General features: G+C 38.9%; 2 protein-coding genes and 1 pseudogene across 2 annotated transcripts in view; all 3 read right to left on the bottom strand.

The window, feature by feature from the left end:
- LOC104415775 (linamarin synthase 1-like) overlaps nucleotides 1-7,464 on the bottom strand; it is an 8,555-nt gene extending 1,091 nt beyond the window's left edge. The window contains exons 1-4 of the mRNA XM_039300282.1: nucleotides 7,317-7,464; nucleotides 1,370-1,975; nucleotides 1,001-1,221; nucleotides 605-608 (exon numbers count right to left, since the gene is read on the bottom strand). Coding sequence (XP_039156216.1) covers nucleotides 605-608; nucleotides 1,001-1,221; nucleotides 1,370-1,975; nucleotides 7,317-7,464 — 979 coding nt within the window. The remainder of the gene's footprint in view (nucleotides 1-604; nucleotides 609-1,000; nucleotides 1,222-1,369; nucleotides 1,976-7,316) is intronic.
- A 629-nt stretch (nucleotides 7,465-8,093) lies between these two features.
- LOC108954867 lies at nucleotides 8,094-10,127 on the bottom strand (annotated as a pseudogene).
- Nucleotides 10,128-16,893: 6,766 nt separating this feature from the next.
- On the bottom strand, nucleotides 16,894-18,901 carry LOC104415774 (linamarin synthase 1). The gene is made up of 2 exons (XM_010027130.3): nucleotides 18,192-18,901; nucleotides 16,894-18,007 (listed from the first exon to the last, which is right to left on the bottom strand). The coding sequence occupies exons 1-2, from the start codon at nucleotides 18,703-18,705 to the stop codon at nucleotides 17,076-17,078; spliced, it is 1,446 nt and encodes a 481-aa protein (XP_010025432.2). The 5' UTR covers nucleotides 18,706-18,901; the 3' UTR covers nucleotides 16,894-17,075.
- Between the last annotated feature and the right edge of the window lie 2,021 nt (nucleotides 18,902-20,922).

Below are 20,922 nucleotides of genomic sequence, written 5' to 3'. Positions count from 1 at the left end.
TTTTAGTGATTATTGTTAGGTTCATTTCTAATTAGAAATTGCCCGTCATTAGATTATGTCATTTAATAAATGTCGCTTGACATATAGCTCATGTCATTTTAGGTTAAATAATTTCGTATGTCATTACATCGCATTGCATGTCATTAGAATCGGTCATTTAGATTGCATTTAATTATTGCATTTCTTCATGTCATATAGTTTAGGTCATCTTTGCCCGTCATATTAGATTATTAGCATGCATCGCATGATTTTCATTAAATAAAGTGAAAACAAAAATTGAGTAATTGCTTGTTAATTAGAAATCATATCTAGGGTCAGCGATGTGAATTCGATTTAACAATCGAGATCTTTTCGTTGCTCCTAGGTATGTTTTGCAATATTTAATTGCTTTCTTGAGTGTTAAATTGGTGGTATGCGCACATGTATGATCACCTCACATGTTAGGAAGTTAGTTTAAAATCAATTCAATTGCCAAACATTTTGAAAATAAAAAGAATGGTCACCGAAAGGGCATTAGAGAAATCTAATGTAATCAAGTCCCTACCCTTAGTCTCGGTTCGTAGGAGTAAAGTAATTCTCTCATTATTTTACTTGGGTGTCTAACCGGCCTACCATAAACCCGATTAGTGGCGACTCCTAAATAAAATCAATTTGCATGTTAAGAAATTTGAATCTAAGTCGCGAATTGGTATGGGCTTCAGGAGAGTCAGCTAAGCTTAAAGAAAAGCAATCCATTAGCCAACTCCTAGGTGGTTCATACCCCGAAAAAATTGGTCGCGACAGCCCCCAAGCAAATTCCTTCAGGTGTTCCTCAGTCATGACAGTGATACTCCCATAGTTCACATACGCAACTGACTCGCTTCTCTCTGATCGAGCCATTCGAGGCAGTTGTAGTCTTCCTCCACAGATTTGACCTGAAAGACTTGACTGAGCTCAAGTGAATATCCTGAAGGAGCAAGAACAAGGGCCCGGCACAGTAAAGTCAAGGGAAAATGTCTACAATTTTCTTCAGTACTTCATGTTTAAGCTCATTGAAGGTGTTCAACACGATAGCAGATGATTTCAGGCAGTGTTGTGCTTCTTCTCCTAAGAAGTTGAACATGATGTCGTTCAGGTCTGTGGTCCATATGAAGCTCGGGATGTCCCGGAGTCGGATGTTTCTCATGCTGGGTATCCAGTCGATGGGATCATCGAGCGTCCCATTGCTCAGGAAGTCTTCATCTGTAGTGAGGATCGAATCCAGAACTTTAACAAGAGAAACAGATGAATGGAAATAACTCATGAATGGGGAGATAACTAAACAAACAAGTAGTTATCTAGTGAATTTATCCGAAAGAAGCTGAAATGAATAAATAAACAAAGGAATTACCTTCGAATGGAACGATCCCTCTTTTAACAAGCTCTCTGTACTGCAAATAACCCATGAACCCACAAGCCGAGGCAGTCCAGAACTGAACCTCTTGGACTCCAAGCTCCCTCGCAGCTTCACTGGCGAAGCCCGTCGCCCCATCTGATATCACACAAGTCACAGGCGGAAAAACCTCGTCACTCTTGATCCTGGCAAGCAATTTCTTGAAAGGGCCCAAACAGTTCTTCCGGGTCGAGTCGCAGAGGGCCGGGGGATCCTGCATTGCATTGCGGTCCGACGGCGGGAGGCCATCCGGGATTGTCTCGAAGCGGAAGTTTTCGAGGTCTTGGAGCAAATCAGGTCCCTTAGACCGGAGGAGGCGGCGGTGATTGAACTCGGTGTTGACGAACGTGACGAAGACGCCGCGAGCATGAAGGAGCTTGGCGAGCTGCATCATGGGGTTGATGTGGGCTTGGGCCGGAAGGGGACGCACACGGCGTGTGCATGTGTATGGGATTTTCTTGATTCTTGGGATGACGAACCCATCACCCAGGTCTCTCCCAGGGCAAAGATCCAGAAAGCGTACGCCGGGTGATGGAACTTGCAACTGATTTAAGTCTGCCAAATCTGCTCAAGTTCGGTCGGTCTTTCCAGATTTATATTAGATGCGCAAAAGAAGAGTTCATGGAATCGCCGTTAGACACGGGGAGATGCGTATACTTATAGGGTGATTGTATATTTCATTTTGGGTTAATATCATGAAATATCTTAAATTGGTATGCCTATGATAAATTTATCATCTGTTTTTGTTAAATTTTACGGTTAAACTACCGAGTCAAACGACATGTGGTAGTTGATAGGTGTAACTTTGAAGTTTTACTTTGTGATTATCATAGATGTACTAACTTATAAATTTTCGTGATATTAATCCAATTTAATGAAAATTAACGGAGCGTAAATTTATTACAAATATGCCATTTAGAGATTTTTAGTAGTTAAAAACTAATTTGAGATGTAATTATTATATATGTATCGGTTTGAGATTTTTTTATAATACCGGCCCTTCATTTTTTTATACTAATCATAGTGTATGTAAATTTTCTGGTCTTTTAGATGTGAATGACTGCAAATTCTAGAAAGAAGACAAGGTGGTCAGGTGAGTTGATTACCTCTCGAACTTGTGAATTGTACTATCGATTTGATACATGCCTAACATCAATTCCTTAGGAGTTAATATCATGAAAAATTCTCAATTAGTATATTTATGATATATTTATTTTAAATTAGTTTTGATCACCAAAACCTCAAAATAGATATTAAATTTTATCATTAAATTATAGTTGACGGGTGTGCCAATTTGGGATTGTAACCCCTCGGCGTTTGTCACGGGTTATTAATCCCATTTAACATAAACTAATAGAAAGTAAATTTGTTATAAATGTATTGGTTTTGGGTTTTTAGTTGTCAAATGTTAGCTTGGGATAAATTTACACATGTGTACTAGTTTGGAGTTTTCATGCTATTAACCCATTTTTTACTTGATTAAAAAATAGGTGGATTGACAATGACAATTTCATAATGCATATATATAGGGATAAACATGATAGTATTAATTGTTTTCCACTATTTTGTGAGATCTTGCATGATTATCGCCAACTGTTTTAAATTTTGAAGTTGGTGTAATATTTAAATATTTTAATACTTGTGACTACAACATGGAATATACATCAAGAAGGTGAATAAGGGATCTGAAAAATTCAAACTCAAGGCATCCTTTTTGATACCATGTAAGCTTTCGTGAGATCATTATCAACTGTTTTAAAATTTCAAGCCATTAGATGAATGCGTTGTTTAATACTTAAATATTATAAATAGGTGTATTTATTTAGGTAAGTAACTATCGGATCTACAAAATCTCATTTGTATCGTAAAGATGCGCTCGAAGCTTGAGCAAGTAGTTGAAAGTCGAAATCATTTGTGCTCAATAATGTGAGAATCAAACCCTGTTATACTATACACAAGTCATTTCTCAATCCAGTGATTTTTGCTTTAAATTTTTGTTTAGTAGTCAAGTATGATAAACATCTTTTCTATCGGTCTTTAAAAAATGTAGAAGATAATATCTAAACGCATTCTATTAATTAAGTGATACTAATCACTTGTTACAAAATTATTATTTACATTTAGATGTCACAATTCCTACGATCGAATATGTCCAAAATAATTATTTCTATTGTAAATCATCATATGTGTAGTGGTCAGCGTGATAATTGCTATATCCTAAGGACACATTTCTGGGGTTTACCAAAAAGAAAAGGAGAGAGATGAACGCTTTGAGATATTGAATTTCAGTTGCAATTTTATAGATATCTCAACAGAATTACTCATGCAAACAGACAAGATGCTGCACGGCACTGAATTTCCTTTTCTGGCTTTTTATTTTTAAATGCACCGAGTCCGATGGAGTAACATTTGGTAAGATTAGTCAAAACGGCAAAAAGTTACGTCTGTACGTGAATTAATAATTCTGTTCGAAATTGATCCGCATCATCATCATAGGTACGATGACCTGCCGTGGTTGTCCCGGTTCGTGAAATTGACCAGCATCCAGCATCATAGCGGGATGTTGGCACGTGGTCCGTGAAGAGGCTGTCTGATACAAAGTAAGAACAGATTCAATGGCTCTTCGATCATAATATTTTCAACATGAATGGAGGCTCTATCATAATAAAGCGAATCAGACAATTCAAAGTATCATTTGCCTTTGTTGTACTTTGTATTTTGTAGGTTTATTCCTGTTAAAAAACGGCAACTTTAGGTCGGATCCTAATTTTAATCCAATTCCTTTTTTTTTTTAATCTCATGAGAATATACCAACGTTAATTTGTGTCTTAATTTTGGGCCAAACCATTTTGTGTCTCATTCAAAAGCATAGGCCCAAAAACTTTTCTAATGTCTAAAAAAAAATCAGTTCTCAGCTTGTACCTACATCGGCACACAACAAGTTTTACGTGTCCTAACGATGCCGTTAAAGATTCAACATGTTGTTCCGTGAGTATTTGGCTGAAACTTGATGGCAGTTAGATTTGGGTATTGAATGGAAATTAGTGTTTTTTTATTAGAAGAAAAAGGTTTTGGTTGGAATTGGGACACAGAGCAAATTGGTGCCTTTTTATGGGGCAAATATTTTTTTGGCCAAAATTGAGATTCAATTAAAGTTCATGCTTTTTAAGTGAATTGAGCCGTATTTTGTATTTATGAGATTTTTAGATTCTACTGAAAATTAAATTACAACGACCACTTTTTTTCTAGGTAATTTATTAGTAACTTATTAATATTTTTATGAAGGCTTATTGACTTTTCGTTAATTTGTAAAACGCCAACTTTTATTTGTATAATTTATCATTATTTCGATGTTACTAGCTCTCTAATGAAATTATCAAACTAAATTAGTGAGACTTACAACTTATGTTATATTAAATTACCAACTAATTTTGGATTACCAATTGCTGTTTAAGTTACTTATCAAACTCTAATTGTTTGGTTTGCTATACTAATTATTTTTATGTAGTTACCAACTTTTATTTTAGTGGTTAGCAAATCATTATTTACTAATCTTTTTTGGTGATTACCAATCTAAATTAATGTAACTCGCCAACTTTTCTCTCGTTAGATTACTACCTAATATTGGGTCTACTCTCATTGAGTTACTTATCAACATTTATTTGATTTTTTATTTGCTAACTTTTCTTATCGCTGACAAATTTTTAGTTGCACTTTTTAGGTGCACCTTAATTTATTGACTCTTTCTAGAAAATTACTAGAATTGTTTATGTTAAACTATGTTTCAAGCTTGGGCCTATCAAACAAAATCTGACTGATGAGCATTGTGTGACTCGACCACGTGTGGGTTGATAAATCGGCGCGTAAGAATCGTTGGCTGAAGATTTCAACAAGCGTGAAGCGTGACTTTGCCGCCTTCTTTAAGTCCAATTCATCCCTTGTGATTGGGATTCATTGGCATGCTGAATCTATTGCCGCAGAAAGACTTCTTTTGTTCATACAGAAGAAGAAGGCGCTCTCATGTTTCTTATATATATATACTCGTGGGGTCAGCGGGTTGATAATGAAGGAAATTTGTGGGCTACTTTTTGTCCATTTTCTTGACTCTCTTCGAGAGAAGCCACTCCCTCGTGCTGACAAAATATTGGGTGGTCCTGGACCACCAGGTTAGTGTGATCTCCAACCACTAAGGAAGCGACACATGGAGGTGTGGGACCGGCTCACCAGCAAACGACTTTATGCACAAAAATAATTTTATTTTTCCTTCACTAGCCTGCACACACCTAGGTTGCACTGACACGGACATGCGACACGCGACACGACACGGCACGACACGCCGATACGTTATTTTTCAAAAGTAGAAAATTTCGACGCGTCCAACACATTATATATTAAATAAATATTTTAATATATAAATGCATAAATAACTAAATAATAATAATAAAAAGAGCATAGAATTAATCTATACCAATAACATTAATCATACATTTGTTAATATCATTCATTGTTTTAATTTGACAAATTCAACTACATTTCATTGTAATAATCCATAAAACTTGGAGGAAAAAACAAGTAATCCACGTTTCATTATTAAATTTAAAATTTAACAATAAGAAAAAAAATCAACATTCCATCATCAAATATAACAAAAATTCATTTATCCACATTATCTACTTCTTCTGAAAAAAAAAAAAAAAAACTCTCCAGCTCATTAAGTGAAAATTTGCAATTTCAAGCACCCAACATCTTCAAATGAGTATTAGAAATTTGTTTTAGCTTTTATTATTATTTATTATTATTTTTTATATATTTATATTTAAACCCCAAAAGTTTTGGAAATTTGTAAAAATAACCCGTGCGTGTCGAAATCACGTGTCGAAGGCAGTTGACCACGTGTCGGAGCGTGTCGGACACGTGTCGGAGTGTCGGACACGACACGAAGGGTGTCGGAGAGTGTCCGTGCAACCTTGGCACACACTAGCTCCCTACGCTCTCTCTCTCCTGCTCTGCACACATTTATTTCTTTGTCTCGTATTCTCTTTCCTCTTCGTGCTTTCCTTGTCCGAAGAAGAAGGACAAAGAGCAAACCTCTTTCCTCTCTACCGAACGCTCTCAAAAACTGAATGTCTTTCTTCACTCTTAGATTTGACTATTTCGTGCTCATTGCTGCATTGGTGTTGGTCGAACGGCCGTTCCCTGCCGTCGCCGACAAAGCAGCTATCCCTCGCGTGCTCGAAAGGGAGTGAGGCAGAGGCAGAGGCCGGTGACTGCCCTCAACAGAGCTTCGAAATCTCAAAGTTCTTCGGGAGCAAGTATGAGCTTGATATAATTCCTAACAAAGAGAACCCGAATGAAAACAGTACAGAATCACCAAAAGTGAGCAGTTTCTCCAACCCATTTACAGTTTTTGGAGGTTCAAATATTTGAAGATGAAATCCCCGAGAGCTTCAAAAGGAGATGGGACTTTCAAAAAGCGTTCTGCCTCCAGATAAGTTTAGAACGAATGCGCTGCGAAAAGTTTCTCATTCTTCCCCTCCCCCTCTTCTTCTGTCAAAATAGATGCGAAAGCATAATTCTTTTTTCGTTTTCTATGGTTGGAGAAACTGCTGCAAAAGAGAGATAGAGTATCGATACAAACGAAACAATCTGTGGATCTAGTTCCGTCTGGTCCACAAGATACCAATACACCATTTCATTTGCAATCTTCTACGTGAGATTAACTAACTCCGTTCATTGGAGCACCACACAAGTCAGAGCTTTTCGATTCCCCATTATCAAACACAACCATCTAATAAAATCTCGCCTAGCAGCTTACATAGAAACATGCGCTAACAATAATAGAGTTAGCACAATTTAAAAACCAAGAGAAAAAGAAAAAAAAGAAAAGGGCTATGTCAAATGTTGCCAAACCATTTTCTATACACAAACAAATCATCGTCTAAAATCCCGTCCCCTGAAGTCCTCACCAGCAGCTTCACGCTCTTCGACTTCTTCACCGGTTTCTTCTTCACCTTCGCGGCGGCAACCTTCTTCACAACTTTCTTCCTGGGCATCGCCTTTGCAGAAGTCTTCACTGCTTTTGCCGCGGGCTTCAACTGGCGGTGGCAATCGGCGATGGACAGCGAAGTGAGATAGAAGCCAAACGAGTTGCCTTCCCAATACTCCCAACTTTTTCTTTTCTAAAAGAAATGCCTCTTCTTCAATGCCCTTTCCCAGGCTCGTCCCCAAGCTCGTACTTGCTGTTGAATTGTGCGGAGAGTTCTTCTTACGAGGGTTAGCTTGTAATTACACCCTGTAGTGATTCCGACGTGGGAAGAGTTTTTCATCAAACTATGGGAATGTGCCCGTCTGATTTACCCTTTCCCTTTTGCTGTATTGAACAGTTGCGTGAATAGAAATGCACAGCTAGTGGCAATAAAGGATGCAGGGCACGCCGTCAATGTCGAGAAGCCCCAAGGGGATGTACCAAGATCTTCAAAACATTCGCTGTTGATCTGCTCGCTCCACATGGGCGAGGAAACCAGATGAACCGTTGGAAGGCGGACTGAAGATCTTGAATTGTCGACTTTTCGATCATATAAACTCGTGGAATGTGTCGCATTTGGGCATACTACTGGGATTTTTGAAATACTACTGTAACGCATGCAAGATTAAGACAGCAAATGCAATAATAGAAAGTAAAGAAAGTAAAATATCTTTATTCATATTATTTAACGCTGAATGACTTAAAATACCATGTCGAAGGAACTGGTGCAAACTAACATACTGGAAACAAGTAGAGTGAAATCTTGAACCTGGAGTTTTTATTTCTTCTTCTTTTGACAGATTTTCGGCGTACGGTGGAATCTGGTAATGGTTCCCTTTGATCTAATCATTCAAACGGAAAACCTCCTTAATAAATCTATTGAAGTCGTTGTACGATGGCCCTTGGCGACCGGTGGCTTCCACAGCTCCCTCCTTCCACTTCTTAGCATTCTCCCTCATCTTCTTCCCGCGGACCCCTTCCATCACTTCCCGAACAAGAGCTTCTATTTCCTCACGCCTCACATCCTGGTTCACTTCCATGCCATTCCCCCATTCGGTACATGCGTACCGACAGTTCGTCTGTTGCTCAGCAAAGAACGGCCAGCAAATGAGAGGAACGCCTCCACAGATACCTTCCAAAGTAGAATTCCACCCGCAATGCGTTAGGAAAGCACCGACGGATCTGTGACTCAGGACTTGATCCTGCGGACACCAACTCGTCAAGAACCCTCTGTCTTTCACTTCCTCCAGGAACTCCGGTGGTAGGATTGCAGAATCACCCTGCACAACGTCAGGCCTGATGACCCACAAAAATGGGTGCTTGCTATTTGCAAGCCCCCAAGCAAACTCCTTCAGGTGTTCCTCAGTCATGACAGTGATACTTCCATAGTTCACATACACAACTGACTCGGCTTCTCTCTGATCGAGCCATTCGAGGCAGCTGTAGTCTTCCTTCCACAGACTCGACCTGAAAGACTTGACTGAGCTCGAGGGAATATCCTGGAGGAGAAAGAAAAGGGGGCCAGCACAGTAAATTCGAGGGGAAATGTCTGCTATTTTCTCCAGTACTTCGTGTTCGAGCTCATTGAAGGTGTTGAACAAGATAGCAGATGATTTCAGGCAGTGCTGCGCTTCTTCTCCTAAGAAGTTGAACATGATGTCGTTCAGGTCTGTGGTCCGCATGAAGCTCGGGATGTCCCGCAGTCGGATGTTTCTCATGCCAGGGATCCAGTCGACGGGATCATCAAGCATCCCATTGCTCAAGAAGTCCTCATCTGTTGCATATAATATGCAGTGAGGATCAAATCCAGAACTTTAACAAGAGAAACAGATGAATGGAAATAACTCATGAAAGGGGAGACAAGTAATTATTTAGTGAATTTATCCGAGAGAAGCAAAAATGAATAAATAAAAAAAGGAAGTACCTTTGAATGGAACGATCCCTCTATTAACAAGCTCTCAGTACTGCAAATAACCCATGAACCCACAAGCCGAGGCAGTCCAGAACTGAACCTCTGGGACTCCAAGCTCTTTCGCAGCTTCACTGGCGAAGCCCATCGCCCCATCTGAAATCACACAAGTCACAGGCGGAACAACCTCGTCACTCATGATCCTGGCAAGCAATTTTTTGAAAGGGCCCAAGCAGTTCTTCCGGGTCGAGTCACAGAGGGCGGGGACATCCTGTGTTGCATCGCGGTCCGACGGCGGGAGGCCATCTGGTATCGTCTCGAAGCAGAAGTTTTCGAGGTCTTGAAGCGAGTCAGCTCCCCTAGACCGGAGGAGGCGGCGGTGGTTGAACTCGGTGTTGACGAACGTGACAAAGATGCCGCGAGCGTGGAGGAGCTTGGCGAGCTGCATCATGGGGTTGACATGGCCTTGGGCCGGGAAGGGGACGCACACGGCATGTGCAAGTGCACGGGAGTTTCTCGATTCTAGGGGCGACGAACCCATTAGCTGTATCTCTCTAGAGCAAGATCAAGAAGTGTATACTGAGTGATGGAAGTTGAAATTGATCTGAAGTCTGCCAAATCTTATTCAATTTCGGCTGGTCTTTTCAGATCTATACTAGATGCGGGAACGAGAGGTTCTGCAAGTAGCGATAGACGAGGGAGACGCCCATGTGTGAAATTTCAGCAACAAGCACATATGTTCATATAACACAACTTCCGGTGATTGGTGTATTTCATTTTTCCACACTAATTACAGAATGCCTACGGATATTTTGATGTCCCGTATTCGGCCCATCCTAGATTCCTGGAAGTAGACGGCAATGTGTTCAGGTGACTTGATTGCCTCGAACGCGTCCCCCGTGCCTTGGAAAGGTCATTCAATTTTGAAATATGAGACAATAACTGGATCGAAAAAGATAAATTTTTAGCAGTCACTGTTTTCCTATGGTTTCTTTCTTCAGGTTGTTAGGATTCACTGCATGATTATAAAGAAAATAATAAGTAAAAGCAGAAAATTCGAGACGCAAAGTTTATCTAAATTTATTCTTAAACTAGGGCCACATCCAGTTGAAAATTCCATCATAATTAGCATCTCGCACCTGTGCTATCTTGTCGATGATAGAAATTATGAACCAAACCCCAATACAAGTAAGGAAAGGTTAGATCTGTGAAGCATCTCAATCATATTCTAGAGGTGTGCTCAAAAGTCGAGCATGGAGTTGAACGTTGAAATTGCGTGCACTTGATGAGGTGAGAATCAAGTTTCGTGATGGTGTTTCCTAGTCCACGCATGTGTCACTCTTTAACCCATGCATGCCCGTGATTTTTTATGTAATTACTTTGTCCAAATAGTTAAGCATGAGAATATATTTTCCGTCGATCTCCTAAAAATGTAAAGGATCGTAATTTAAACACATCCCATCAATTAGGTGATAAGAGTCACTTGCTACGAAATTATTGTTCACACTTGTATCTCACAATTGCTATGAACGGATATATCCAAAACATCATGTGTCACTCTTTAATCCACCCTTGTGATTTTTGATGTAATTACTTTGTCCATCAGTTAAGCATGAGAAGATATTTTATGTCGATCTCCTAAAAATATGAAAGATTATAATTTAAACGCATCATATCGATTAGGTGATGAGTCACTTGTTACGGAATTATTATTCACACTCAGATTTTACAATTACTATAATTGGATATACCCAAAACATCTCTGTGCAATTACTCATGCAAACGGACAAAGTACAGCTGCTCAAATGTCCTAGTTGCTCTGATAAAAAAAAAAAAAGTCCTAGTTGCGTCCGGTAAAAGCAGGTCCATACATTAGGTGATAAGAGTCACTTGCTATGAAATTATTGTTCACACTCGTATCTCACAATCGCTATGAACGGATATATTGAAAACATCATGTGTCACAGCAACCAAAAAAAAATAAAAAATAAAAAGAAAACATCATGTGTCACTCTTTAATCCACCCATGCTCGTGATTTTTGATGTAATTACTTTGCCCATTAGTTAAGCAAGAGAAGATATTTTCCATCGATCTCTTAAAAATGTGAAAGATCGTAATTTAGACGCATCCTATCGATCAGGTGATAAAAGTCATGTGCTATGAAATTATTATTCACACTCACATCTCACAATTACTGTAATCGGATACACCCAAAACATCTTCGTGGATTTACTCATGCAAACGGACAAAATACAGCTGCTCAAATGTCCCAGTTGCGTCCGGTAAAAGCAGGTCCACACATTAACAATCCAGCGACTCTATGGAATCCAATGATCTACACTTCGTTTTCTGGCTGTTCTTAAAACGCATCGAGCTCGTCGAACGACGTTTGGCGATGTGGTTCGAAATCCATCCCCGGAGAACTCGATCGTAGAGACAAGTCAAAAGGGCAAAGGGTCGCGTCTTTACGTGGCTTTCGGCATGGATGATGTCGTACTACGACCGTTGGGATGCGTCAAGGAGGAGATGCAATCAAGGGCGAGGGATTTGGGTTAGAAGGCGAAGGAAAAGATCTAGGAAGATGTCGAGGGAGAGAAAGGATGAGGAAAGAGGTAAACTATTCGAAGCGGTCTAACCTGAATTGAGCGTGATGACTATGACCGGCAAATGCTATTGTTGTTACGTAGTTTGTAAATCATCGATATTTGTACCAGTTTACAAACTTTTATTTGTATAATTTACTCACGTTTTGAATTTATGTTATTTAAAAAAAATATACTTTTTTTAAATTAGAGCGACTTACCAAATCTCGTCATATTAAATTAACCAATAGTTTTGGCTACCAATTTGGCTTACTTATCGAATTTTGGTTTATGTTTTCTTAACTTAGCAATTTTTTTTTATAAAGTTACCAACTTTTATTCCCTTGATTAATAATTTCTTATTTACTAACTCTTTTTTAGCGGTTACAATCTAATTTAGCGTGACTTGCCGAATTTTCTTATATTACATTACTTGCTAGTATTGGGTTAGTTCTCAATGAGTTACTCAGTTATTTTGTTTTACCATTTACAAACTTTCATTTACATTTCTCAACAGCACTTTGATTTACCTCTTTAAAAAAATTATTAAGTTCATTTTCTTTTGATAAACAAATTCATATCTTTTACAACTTTTATTTACTTTATTAACTACGCCTTAAATTTATTGATACCTATAAATTACTAACTTTAAGTTAAGTGATTTATCAACTTTTCTTTAATTAAGCTGTAAACTGGTTTGGGATTACTCTCATTTGAGTTAGTCATCAAAGTTTATTTGGTTTATTTAATTTACTAACTTTTCTATTGTGTTACTTAAATGGAAAAAAAAAGCTTTAAGTCACTGAAACAAAGGTTGATAATAAAATTTAATAGTTGATAAGTTTAAAGTGTCGATAAGAAAAGTAAATAAAAGTTGGTAATAGATAAGAGAATTATTGGAGAAGAAAAGTTGGTCATTTAAGGCGTAGTTTTTGACATTTTTTTTACTACTCAACATCTAATAAATCTAACAACACAAAAATTCCAAGGGTCCAATACAAAATTCACAAGTCAACTCAATTCATATCTTTCATTGCTTAAAACGAAACAGGGGGTGAGATGAAAAACTATACATATGAAGAACCACAGTTCGATAGAGCTCTTAAATTATCAACCCATTGAAGAAGACTTCCTCGTGCTGCAATAGATGATAAGAGATCTGGGTTGAGTGTAGTTCGGTTTTAAAAAATTGACTTTGGGAAAATGTACATGTTGAAAGCCTAAAGCCTTATGAGGAAATAAATTTCGTTTGATAAAAACTCCTCAAATATAGTTTTTCTATTTTTTCATTAAAAAAAAAAATCAAATCCTTTGCTAGAGCCAGCAAAGGTCTTAGGCCACCGGCGAGTCAGATTTAGTGGCAGTTTCATTGGCCGAGGTTGCGTGATGTTTGAGGTTGCCGACAAGCCCAAGCGCCGCTACTTGTTTTGCACAACACCCATTGACCACCGGTGACGCATGACCCATGCGATGCTTGGGCTTGCCAACAACCAGCCACAATTTGTCCTTAACGAGGGTAAAAGGGAATATGAGAAAGTTAGCGAGGGCAAGATAGGAAGAAGAAATGTAATAAACATCTCGGGAGATAGTACGCCTTAGGCTTTTAGCCTTCCTATGGTTAGCTTTCACCCCAAAGCTTTTTGAGAATGATTGCCAAACACTCTAAATTTTCCAAAGAGACTCTCAAAATGCTAAATCAAACATACCATTCTCTTGGTTATAAAGGAGTTCTCTCGATGTTAAAGTAGTCGAGGAGAGTGTGCTGGTGTTTTACGGAACATGCATAGGTAAAATTAACATAAATGCAGCCGAAATAAATATAAAATTCTACTATACATGTATCTCTAAAGATGTTGTTCATGCATTTTAGTAAAATTTCAATTCAAACCCCACAAATGTTCTTCAATTTTAGTTTCTAAAAACTCTAAAAGCTCGCTTTAAATAAATTAATTCAAATGTTCTTCAATTCAAGCCCCACAAATGTCGGACATTTAGTTTAGATATAGCATATGTGCTAGCAATCTCGTAGAGACAGTTCTCTGCACTCTTAAAATTTCAGTCACGGCACAAACGAGAAAAATTTTCTCTTCTATCTTTATCATCATCAGCAACTGTTGCTGATCGCGTAGTGCACGATCGGCAGTTGCGGATCGTGCCCGTTGGGCACATCGCCCAGGATCAGCAACGGTTGCTGATCATCGTGTGTGCACGTGCACACGATCAGCAACCGTTACTGACCGTTTGCTGCACTTGGTCAGCATGGTCAGCAACAGTTGCTGACTGCTGACCACGTGCGTGCACTTTTCTTATTCTTTTTTTTTTTAACACATTAAAGGCACGACCTTTATTTAGGTACTTTTTTTTTTTAACGACATTTAGGTACATTAATATATTTTCACTTTTGGGCGTGCGTGCGCATCTTATACATATGCGCTCATGACCAAAATAAAAATTAAATTAAAATCTCATTTAATTTAATTTCAACCGACTATTCGATTACTATAATTGCAAACATATTTACAATATTATTCATCTCGTTCAACGTCATTTTGATTTGGTTATGATGTCTCCAAATTTATCACTAAGCTAGTAATAAAACTTGCACTAACATATTAATAATACAAGAGAATTGATTGTCCCCATCAACCTTCAGGTCCAACAAGCCATGATTGACATGTAACAATATTAATCACTATCTAGACAGTGTGGATGCTTCAAAAACATAATGAACTTATCAATTTTTGCTATAGCGTAATCCAATCCCTCTATCTTACTATGTCTCGATCAAACATAGATAATGGAATATTTGTCAAGTTATCAATTCGATCATATGTACAAACCTAATTGACATGCATTTTACACGAGACATAAATAATTCATTCTTAGTTACAATTCTAGCCAAAGATTTCAATATAGTGTCATAATTAGATCGCATATCACATCATTATTGTACCCTACATGCAACAAGGAGACATATTCTATATTATACATATGAGTAACTTCATATATGAACAAATTATGACCCTGAGGTACAGAGAAGGATCAATGAACCAACAATATACCCACCTGTGAACCATAACCATTCAACACACAAGTTAATATGATGTCTCAGGTCTAAGGATTATTACACAAGATTAGAGCATGAATGATTAGACATTGACCACACTAAAAGTTTTCATGTCGCTAATCGTTCTACGCATGTCACGTTCAATGAACTTATTTGATACAAGCAAATGTGTACTAACTTGGGCAGCACAATACCCAATGACTCGTGACTCATCATTCATTTAAGTATCCAATACTTCACGGTGAAGCTAAGTGCACACTAGTCTTAACAGAATCATTAATATCCACTCGATGATCTACTGATCGAGAAAGATTTGAAGATTCAGTCTAACTGTGAATCCATCACACATATTCTTAACGTCTCAAGAATAGGACTAGTCATAACTGATATTATGAAATCATTCATATATAAATAATTGGATAGATGAATGAATATATTTTTGCCATTAATTAAATAATAAGATTGATAGTACAACTCAAATCCCTGACATGTAAGTTATAGTTACATCATGTAACTATTACATGGTAACTTTAGGAATACATCCAACAGAGTGAACTCTGGAGACTACACTGAGGAGAATTGTGCAAAGAGTTCTTCTCGTGAGGGTTAGCTTTATGTAATTCCACCCTATAATGATTTAACCAGTTAAATTCTCGTGATTAAGAATTTGTATAATTCCTTGAGAGGACTTCCAATGAGGAAATGTGAGGGGCTAAACATTGAAGGAGTTATTGAGTGTTATTAGCAGCTAGAAAATGTTTCGATATTCGAACCAAACCAAATAAATTCGGTATCTAATTTATTTCTTTCCTTCCATCTATTTTTATCGACTTGCTCGTCCCTTATTTTTCACAAAAAAAAAAAAATTAGCCAAAAAAAGAACCTGTTCTTATATTTTATAAAGTGATTTATCAATTTTTTATTATATTATTAACTAGTTAGGGGTTACCGACTCTCGTTTAAGCTAGTTAAAAAAAATATATATTTGCTCTTATTAATTTATTAACTTTTGTATTGGGTTACTTAGTTGGCAAAAAGTTTGTGGGTCCCTGAAATAAAAGTATTTCATGTAATGGTTGGTAAATCTAAAGTGTCAATTTATAAATTAAATAGAAGTTGGTAAATGATAAGAAAAATTATTACTGAAGAGAAGTTGGTAATTTAAAGCGTGACTTGTTACGCTTTTTTTTTGCTATTTAACATCTAATTAATCGAACAACACAAAGATTCCGACAGTCCGATGCACTTGGTTTAACTGATAAGTTTAGACAATGCCACCGTCCGCCCAAGCGGATGCCCTTTTCCTTCCTCCAGGACTTCATCAATGTGACTACAGTGCCTCTCCGAGATAGTGTCTGAATTTTAAGCTTTGGTTGAACGTGCTCAAAGTCGGTTCTTTTCAAGTCCGTGCAAGTTCATCGATATCTGCTTCTATAACCATAGAAGTGGATGTCCTCGTGGCGTCGTGTCTTGTTATGGTTGAGGCATTGACGTTGTCAATGGGTTGTTGCTTACCTCAATAATTGGCAGTTCTTTTGGATAATAATGATGGGAATCTTGAGGACTTTATTGAGCGAGTGGTATGGCGGAATCTCGTTGGTTTTCTGCATTTGGACAAGTGGTTGAGCGGAAAGTGCAGGTGAAATGGATGGATGATCTTGAAAACCAAAGAGATGTACAAGATCTTGAAAACTTTCCCCGTTGATCCATCCGCTCCACATGGGCGAGGAAACTAGATGAACGGTCAAAAGGCGGACTGAAGATCTTGAATTGTCGAGGTTTCAATCATATAATACTCGTGGAATGTGTCGCATTTGTGCATAGCACTGGGATTTTTCAATAACCACTGTGACGCATGCAAGATTAAGGCAGCAAATACAATCATAGAATGCCAAAAAAAGTAAAAATATCTTTATTTATATTATTTTACCCTTCATGATTTAAAATAACTTGTCCAAGGAACCAATTCAAACTGACAAACTGGAAACTAGAGGGAAATATTGAACCATGGTGTTTTTAATTCTTCTTCTTTTGATAGATTTTCGGAACACGTCGGAATCTGGTGATGGTTCCCTTTGATCTAATCATTCAAATGAACAACCTCCTTAATAAATCTATTGAAGTCGTTGCACGATGGACCTCTGCGCCCGGCAGATTTCACGGCTCTCTCCTTCCACTTCTTAGCATTCTCCCTCATCTTCTTCCCGCCGGCCCCTTCCATCACTTCCCGAACAAGAGCTTCTATTTCCTCACGCCTCACATCCTGGTTCACTTCCATGCCAATCCCCCATTCGGTACACGCGTACCGACAGTTTGTTTGTTGCTCGGCAAAGAACGGCCAACAAATGAGAGGAACGCCTCCGCAGATACCTTCCAGGGTAGAATTCCACCCGCAGTGTGTTAGGAAAGCGCCAACTGATTGGTGACTCAGGACTTGATCCTGTGGACACCAACTCGTCAAGAACCCTCTGTCTTTCACTTCCTCCAGGAACTCCGGTGGTAGGATTGCAGAATCACCCTTCACAACATCAGGCCTGATCACCCAGAAAAATGGTTGCTTGCTATTTGCAAGCCCCCAAGCAAACTCCTTCAGGTGTTCCTCAGTCATGACAGTGATACTCCCATAGTTCACATACACAACCGACTCGGCTTCTCTCTGATCGAGCCATTCGAGGCAGCTGTAGTCTTCCTTCCACAGACTCGACCTGAAAGACTTGACTGAGCTCGAGGGAATATCCTGGAGGAGCAATGAAAGGGGCCCAGCACAGTAAATACGAGGGGAAATGCCTGCTATTTTCTCCAGTACTTCGTGTTCGAGCTCATGGAAGGTGTTGAACAAGATAGCAGATGATTTCAGGCAGTTCTGCGCTTCTTCGCCTACGAAGTTGAACATGATGTCGTTTAGGTCAGTGATCCGCATGAAGCTTGGGATGTCCCGGAGCCGGATGTTTCTCATGCCGGGGATCCAGTCAACTGGATCATCGAGCGTCCCGTTGTTCAGGAAGTCTTCATCTGTTCCATATAGTATGTAGTGAGGATCCAAGCCAGAACTTTAACAAGAGAAAGAGATGAATGGAAATAACTCATGAATGGGGAGATAACTAAATAATAATAATAAAAAATGAAGATCTAGTGAATTTATCTGAGAGAAGCAAATGAATATATAGAAAAAGTAATATATAGAAAAAGTAATTACCTTTGAATGGAACGATCCCTCTCTTAACAAGCGCTCTGTACTGCAAATAACCCATGAACCCACAAGCCGAGGCAGTCCAGAACTGAACGTCTGGGACTCCAAACTCTCTCGCCGCTTCCCTGGCGAAGCCCGTTATCCCATCTGATATAACACAAGTCACGGGGGGAACAACCTCGTCACTCTTGATCCTGGCAAGCAATTTCTTGAAAGGGCCCAAACAGTTCTTCTGGGTCGAGTCGCAGAGGGCCGGGACGTCCTGTGTCGCATCGCGGTCTGACGGCGGGAGGCCGTCTGGGATCGTCTCAAAGCGGAAGTTTTCAAGGTCTCGGAGCGAGTCGGATCCCTTAGACCTGAGGAGGCGGCGGTGGTTGAACTCGGTGTTGACGAACGTGACGAAGACACCGTGGGCATGCAGGAGCTTGGCGAGCTGCATCATGGGGTTGACGTGGCCTTGGGCCGGGAACGGGACGCAGACAGCGTGTGCAATTCTTGATTCTAGGGGTGACGAACCCATCGCCGCTCTCTCTCTAGAGCAAGATCAAGAAGTGTATACTCAGTGATGGAACTTGAAATTGATCTGAAGTCTGCCAAATCTTATTGAATTTCGGTCGGTCTTTCAGATCTATACTAGATGGGGGAGCGAGACGTTATGCAAGTAGCGTTAGACGAGGGAGACCGCCATGTATGAAATTTCAGCAACAAGCACATATGTTTATATAACACAACTTCCGGTGATTGGTGTATTTCATTATTTTACACCAATTATAAAATGCCTAGGATATTCTGGTGTCCTGTAATTCAGCCAATTCTAGATTCCTGGAGGAAGACGGCAAGCTGTTCAGGTGACTTAATTGCCTCGAACACGTCCACCGTGCCTTGGAAAGGTCATTCAATTTTTGATACAAGACCAACATCAGTTTCGTAGCTGATGAGACAATGCCTAGATCGAAAATGATAAAAAAAATTGGCATACATTATTTATATTTTATAGGTGTGCTCTAAACTCTGTTTTGAATTTGAATTCATGTAACAATTTGTTAAATCGAAAGCTAGCTCACGTTGAAGTTAAAGTTGGTGGGCCCTGATCAAATTTTTGACCTTGGGCAGACATATAAAAAGCAAAAAAATGTGTTCTTTCTTCAAGTAAGGAGCTGCAAGACTTTAGAGCGCTGCATACGTGAAGAAAAAAAGAAAGAGCCCTGTGAAGCGATAGAAGCCACATGCCAAGAAGCCGCCGTGCGCACCAAGGATGAAGATGCTGAGTTTCTTCTTGGACGTACATGAAGGGCTTGAGCGTCATAAAGTTTTATGCTGTGAGTTTATATTATTTATTTATAAATATTTTTGATTTATAATTAATTTTAGATATGAGAAATATTTGAATATGTGAACAATTGTAAACTCTAATTTTTCAATTATAGTGAATTATTTATCGTCGGCTCTCCTTGTGGATGTATATATTGATAGTCGAATCGAACTACATAAATTACTTGTGTTATTATTATTTATTTATATTTTAATAATTTCGCGTTGATATAAATTGTGAGATTTTATCGTTTTCACGTATTATTTACAATAGGCTCAATGATTGAGATTGCTTGCACTTTGATGGTGTTTCCTAGTCTACGCACGCCCGTTTTGACGTAATTACTTCGTCCAGCAAGAAGATATTTTCAGACGATCTCTTGAAAAGGAGGAAGATCGAAATTATCATTCACAGTCAAACTCAAAATCGCTATGATTGCATATGTCCAAAACATCTCCGTCCAATTACCTGTGCAAGCGGACAAATACGGCCTGACAATTCTCCCGGTTGCGTCCGCTGGGACCAGGTCCATAATGTGACCAGGTCCACACATTAACTATTCATCACTCCTGCGATTTTCAATCAACTACGCTTCGTTTTCTGGCCGTTCTTGAAGCGCATCGAGCTCGTCGAACGATGTTGGACAATGTGATTCGAAATCCGTCCTCGGGGTACTTCAGCGCAGAAAATATTGGGTGGTCTGGGACCACCACGTCAGCGTGGTCCCCGACCACTCACACGGCGCCACGTGTATGGAGAGCACAGACAAAGGACTGAAACCGGGCCCACTTCTCTAACGCTCTCTCTCCTCTTTCTCTCTTTTGTCCCCTCCCCTCACGTGTGGCGCCATATGAGTGGTCGGGACCACGCTGACGTGGTAGTCCCGGACCACCCAATATTTTCTCGGATTCCGGGTCGCGTCTTTTCACTTATCTAGGAAGACTTCTACGGAAAGAGAGGATGAGGAAAGATGTAAACAATCTGAAGCAGCCTAATGCAAATTGAGCATGACGACTATGATCGGGCGCTACTGTTGTTGTTTGCACAGTTTGTAAATCATGGACGTTTGTAGCCAATTTACAGACTTTTGTCTGTATAATTTACTCGTGTTTTGAATACACGCTCTTATATAAAAAAAAAAATTTAATAATCTAAATTAGAGCAACTTACCAAATTTTTTTCACATTAAATTAATCAGTAGTTTGGGCCATCAATTTAACTTATTTACCGAATTTGGTTTCTGTTTTCTTAACTTAGCAATTTTTTATAAAGTTACCAACTTTTATTCACCTTGATTAACAATTTCTTATTTACTAACTCTTTTTAGCGATTACAATCTAATTTAGCGTGACTTGCCAAATTTTCTTATGGTACATTACTAGCTAATACTTGGTCAACTCTAGTTGAGTTACTCGCAGATATTTT

This window comes from Eucalyptus grandis, chromosome 8, assembly GCF_016545825.1.
Source record: "Eucalyptus grandis isolate ANBG69807.140 chromosome 8, ASM1654582v1, whole genome shotgun sequence".
Taxonomy (NCBI): domain Eukaryota; kingdom Viridiplantae; phylum Streptophyta; class Magnoliopsida; order Myrtales; family Myrtaceae; genus Eucalyptus; species Eucalyptus grandis.
The sequence above is the reverse complement of the archived record's forward strand: the minus strand, read 5'-3'. Positions and strand labels throughout refer to the sequence as shown.

What these genes read in the sequence shown, in the direction of transcription:
- LOC104415774 (XM_010027130.3), bottom strand. Translation starts at nt 18,705, where the DNA reads ATGGGTTCGTCACCCCTAGAATCAAGAATTGCACACGCTGTCTGCGTC. An exon ending in AGGGATCGTTCCATTCAAAG is followed by an intron (nt 18,008 to 18,191) that starts GTAATTACTTTT and finishes TATATGGAACAG; the next exon opens with ATGAAGACTTCCTGAACAAC.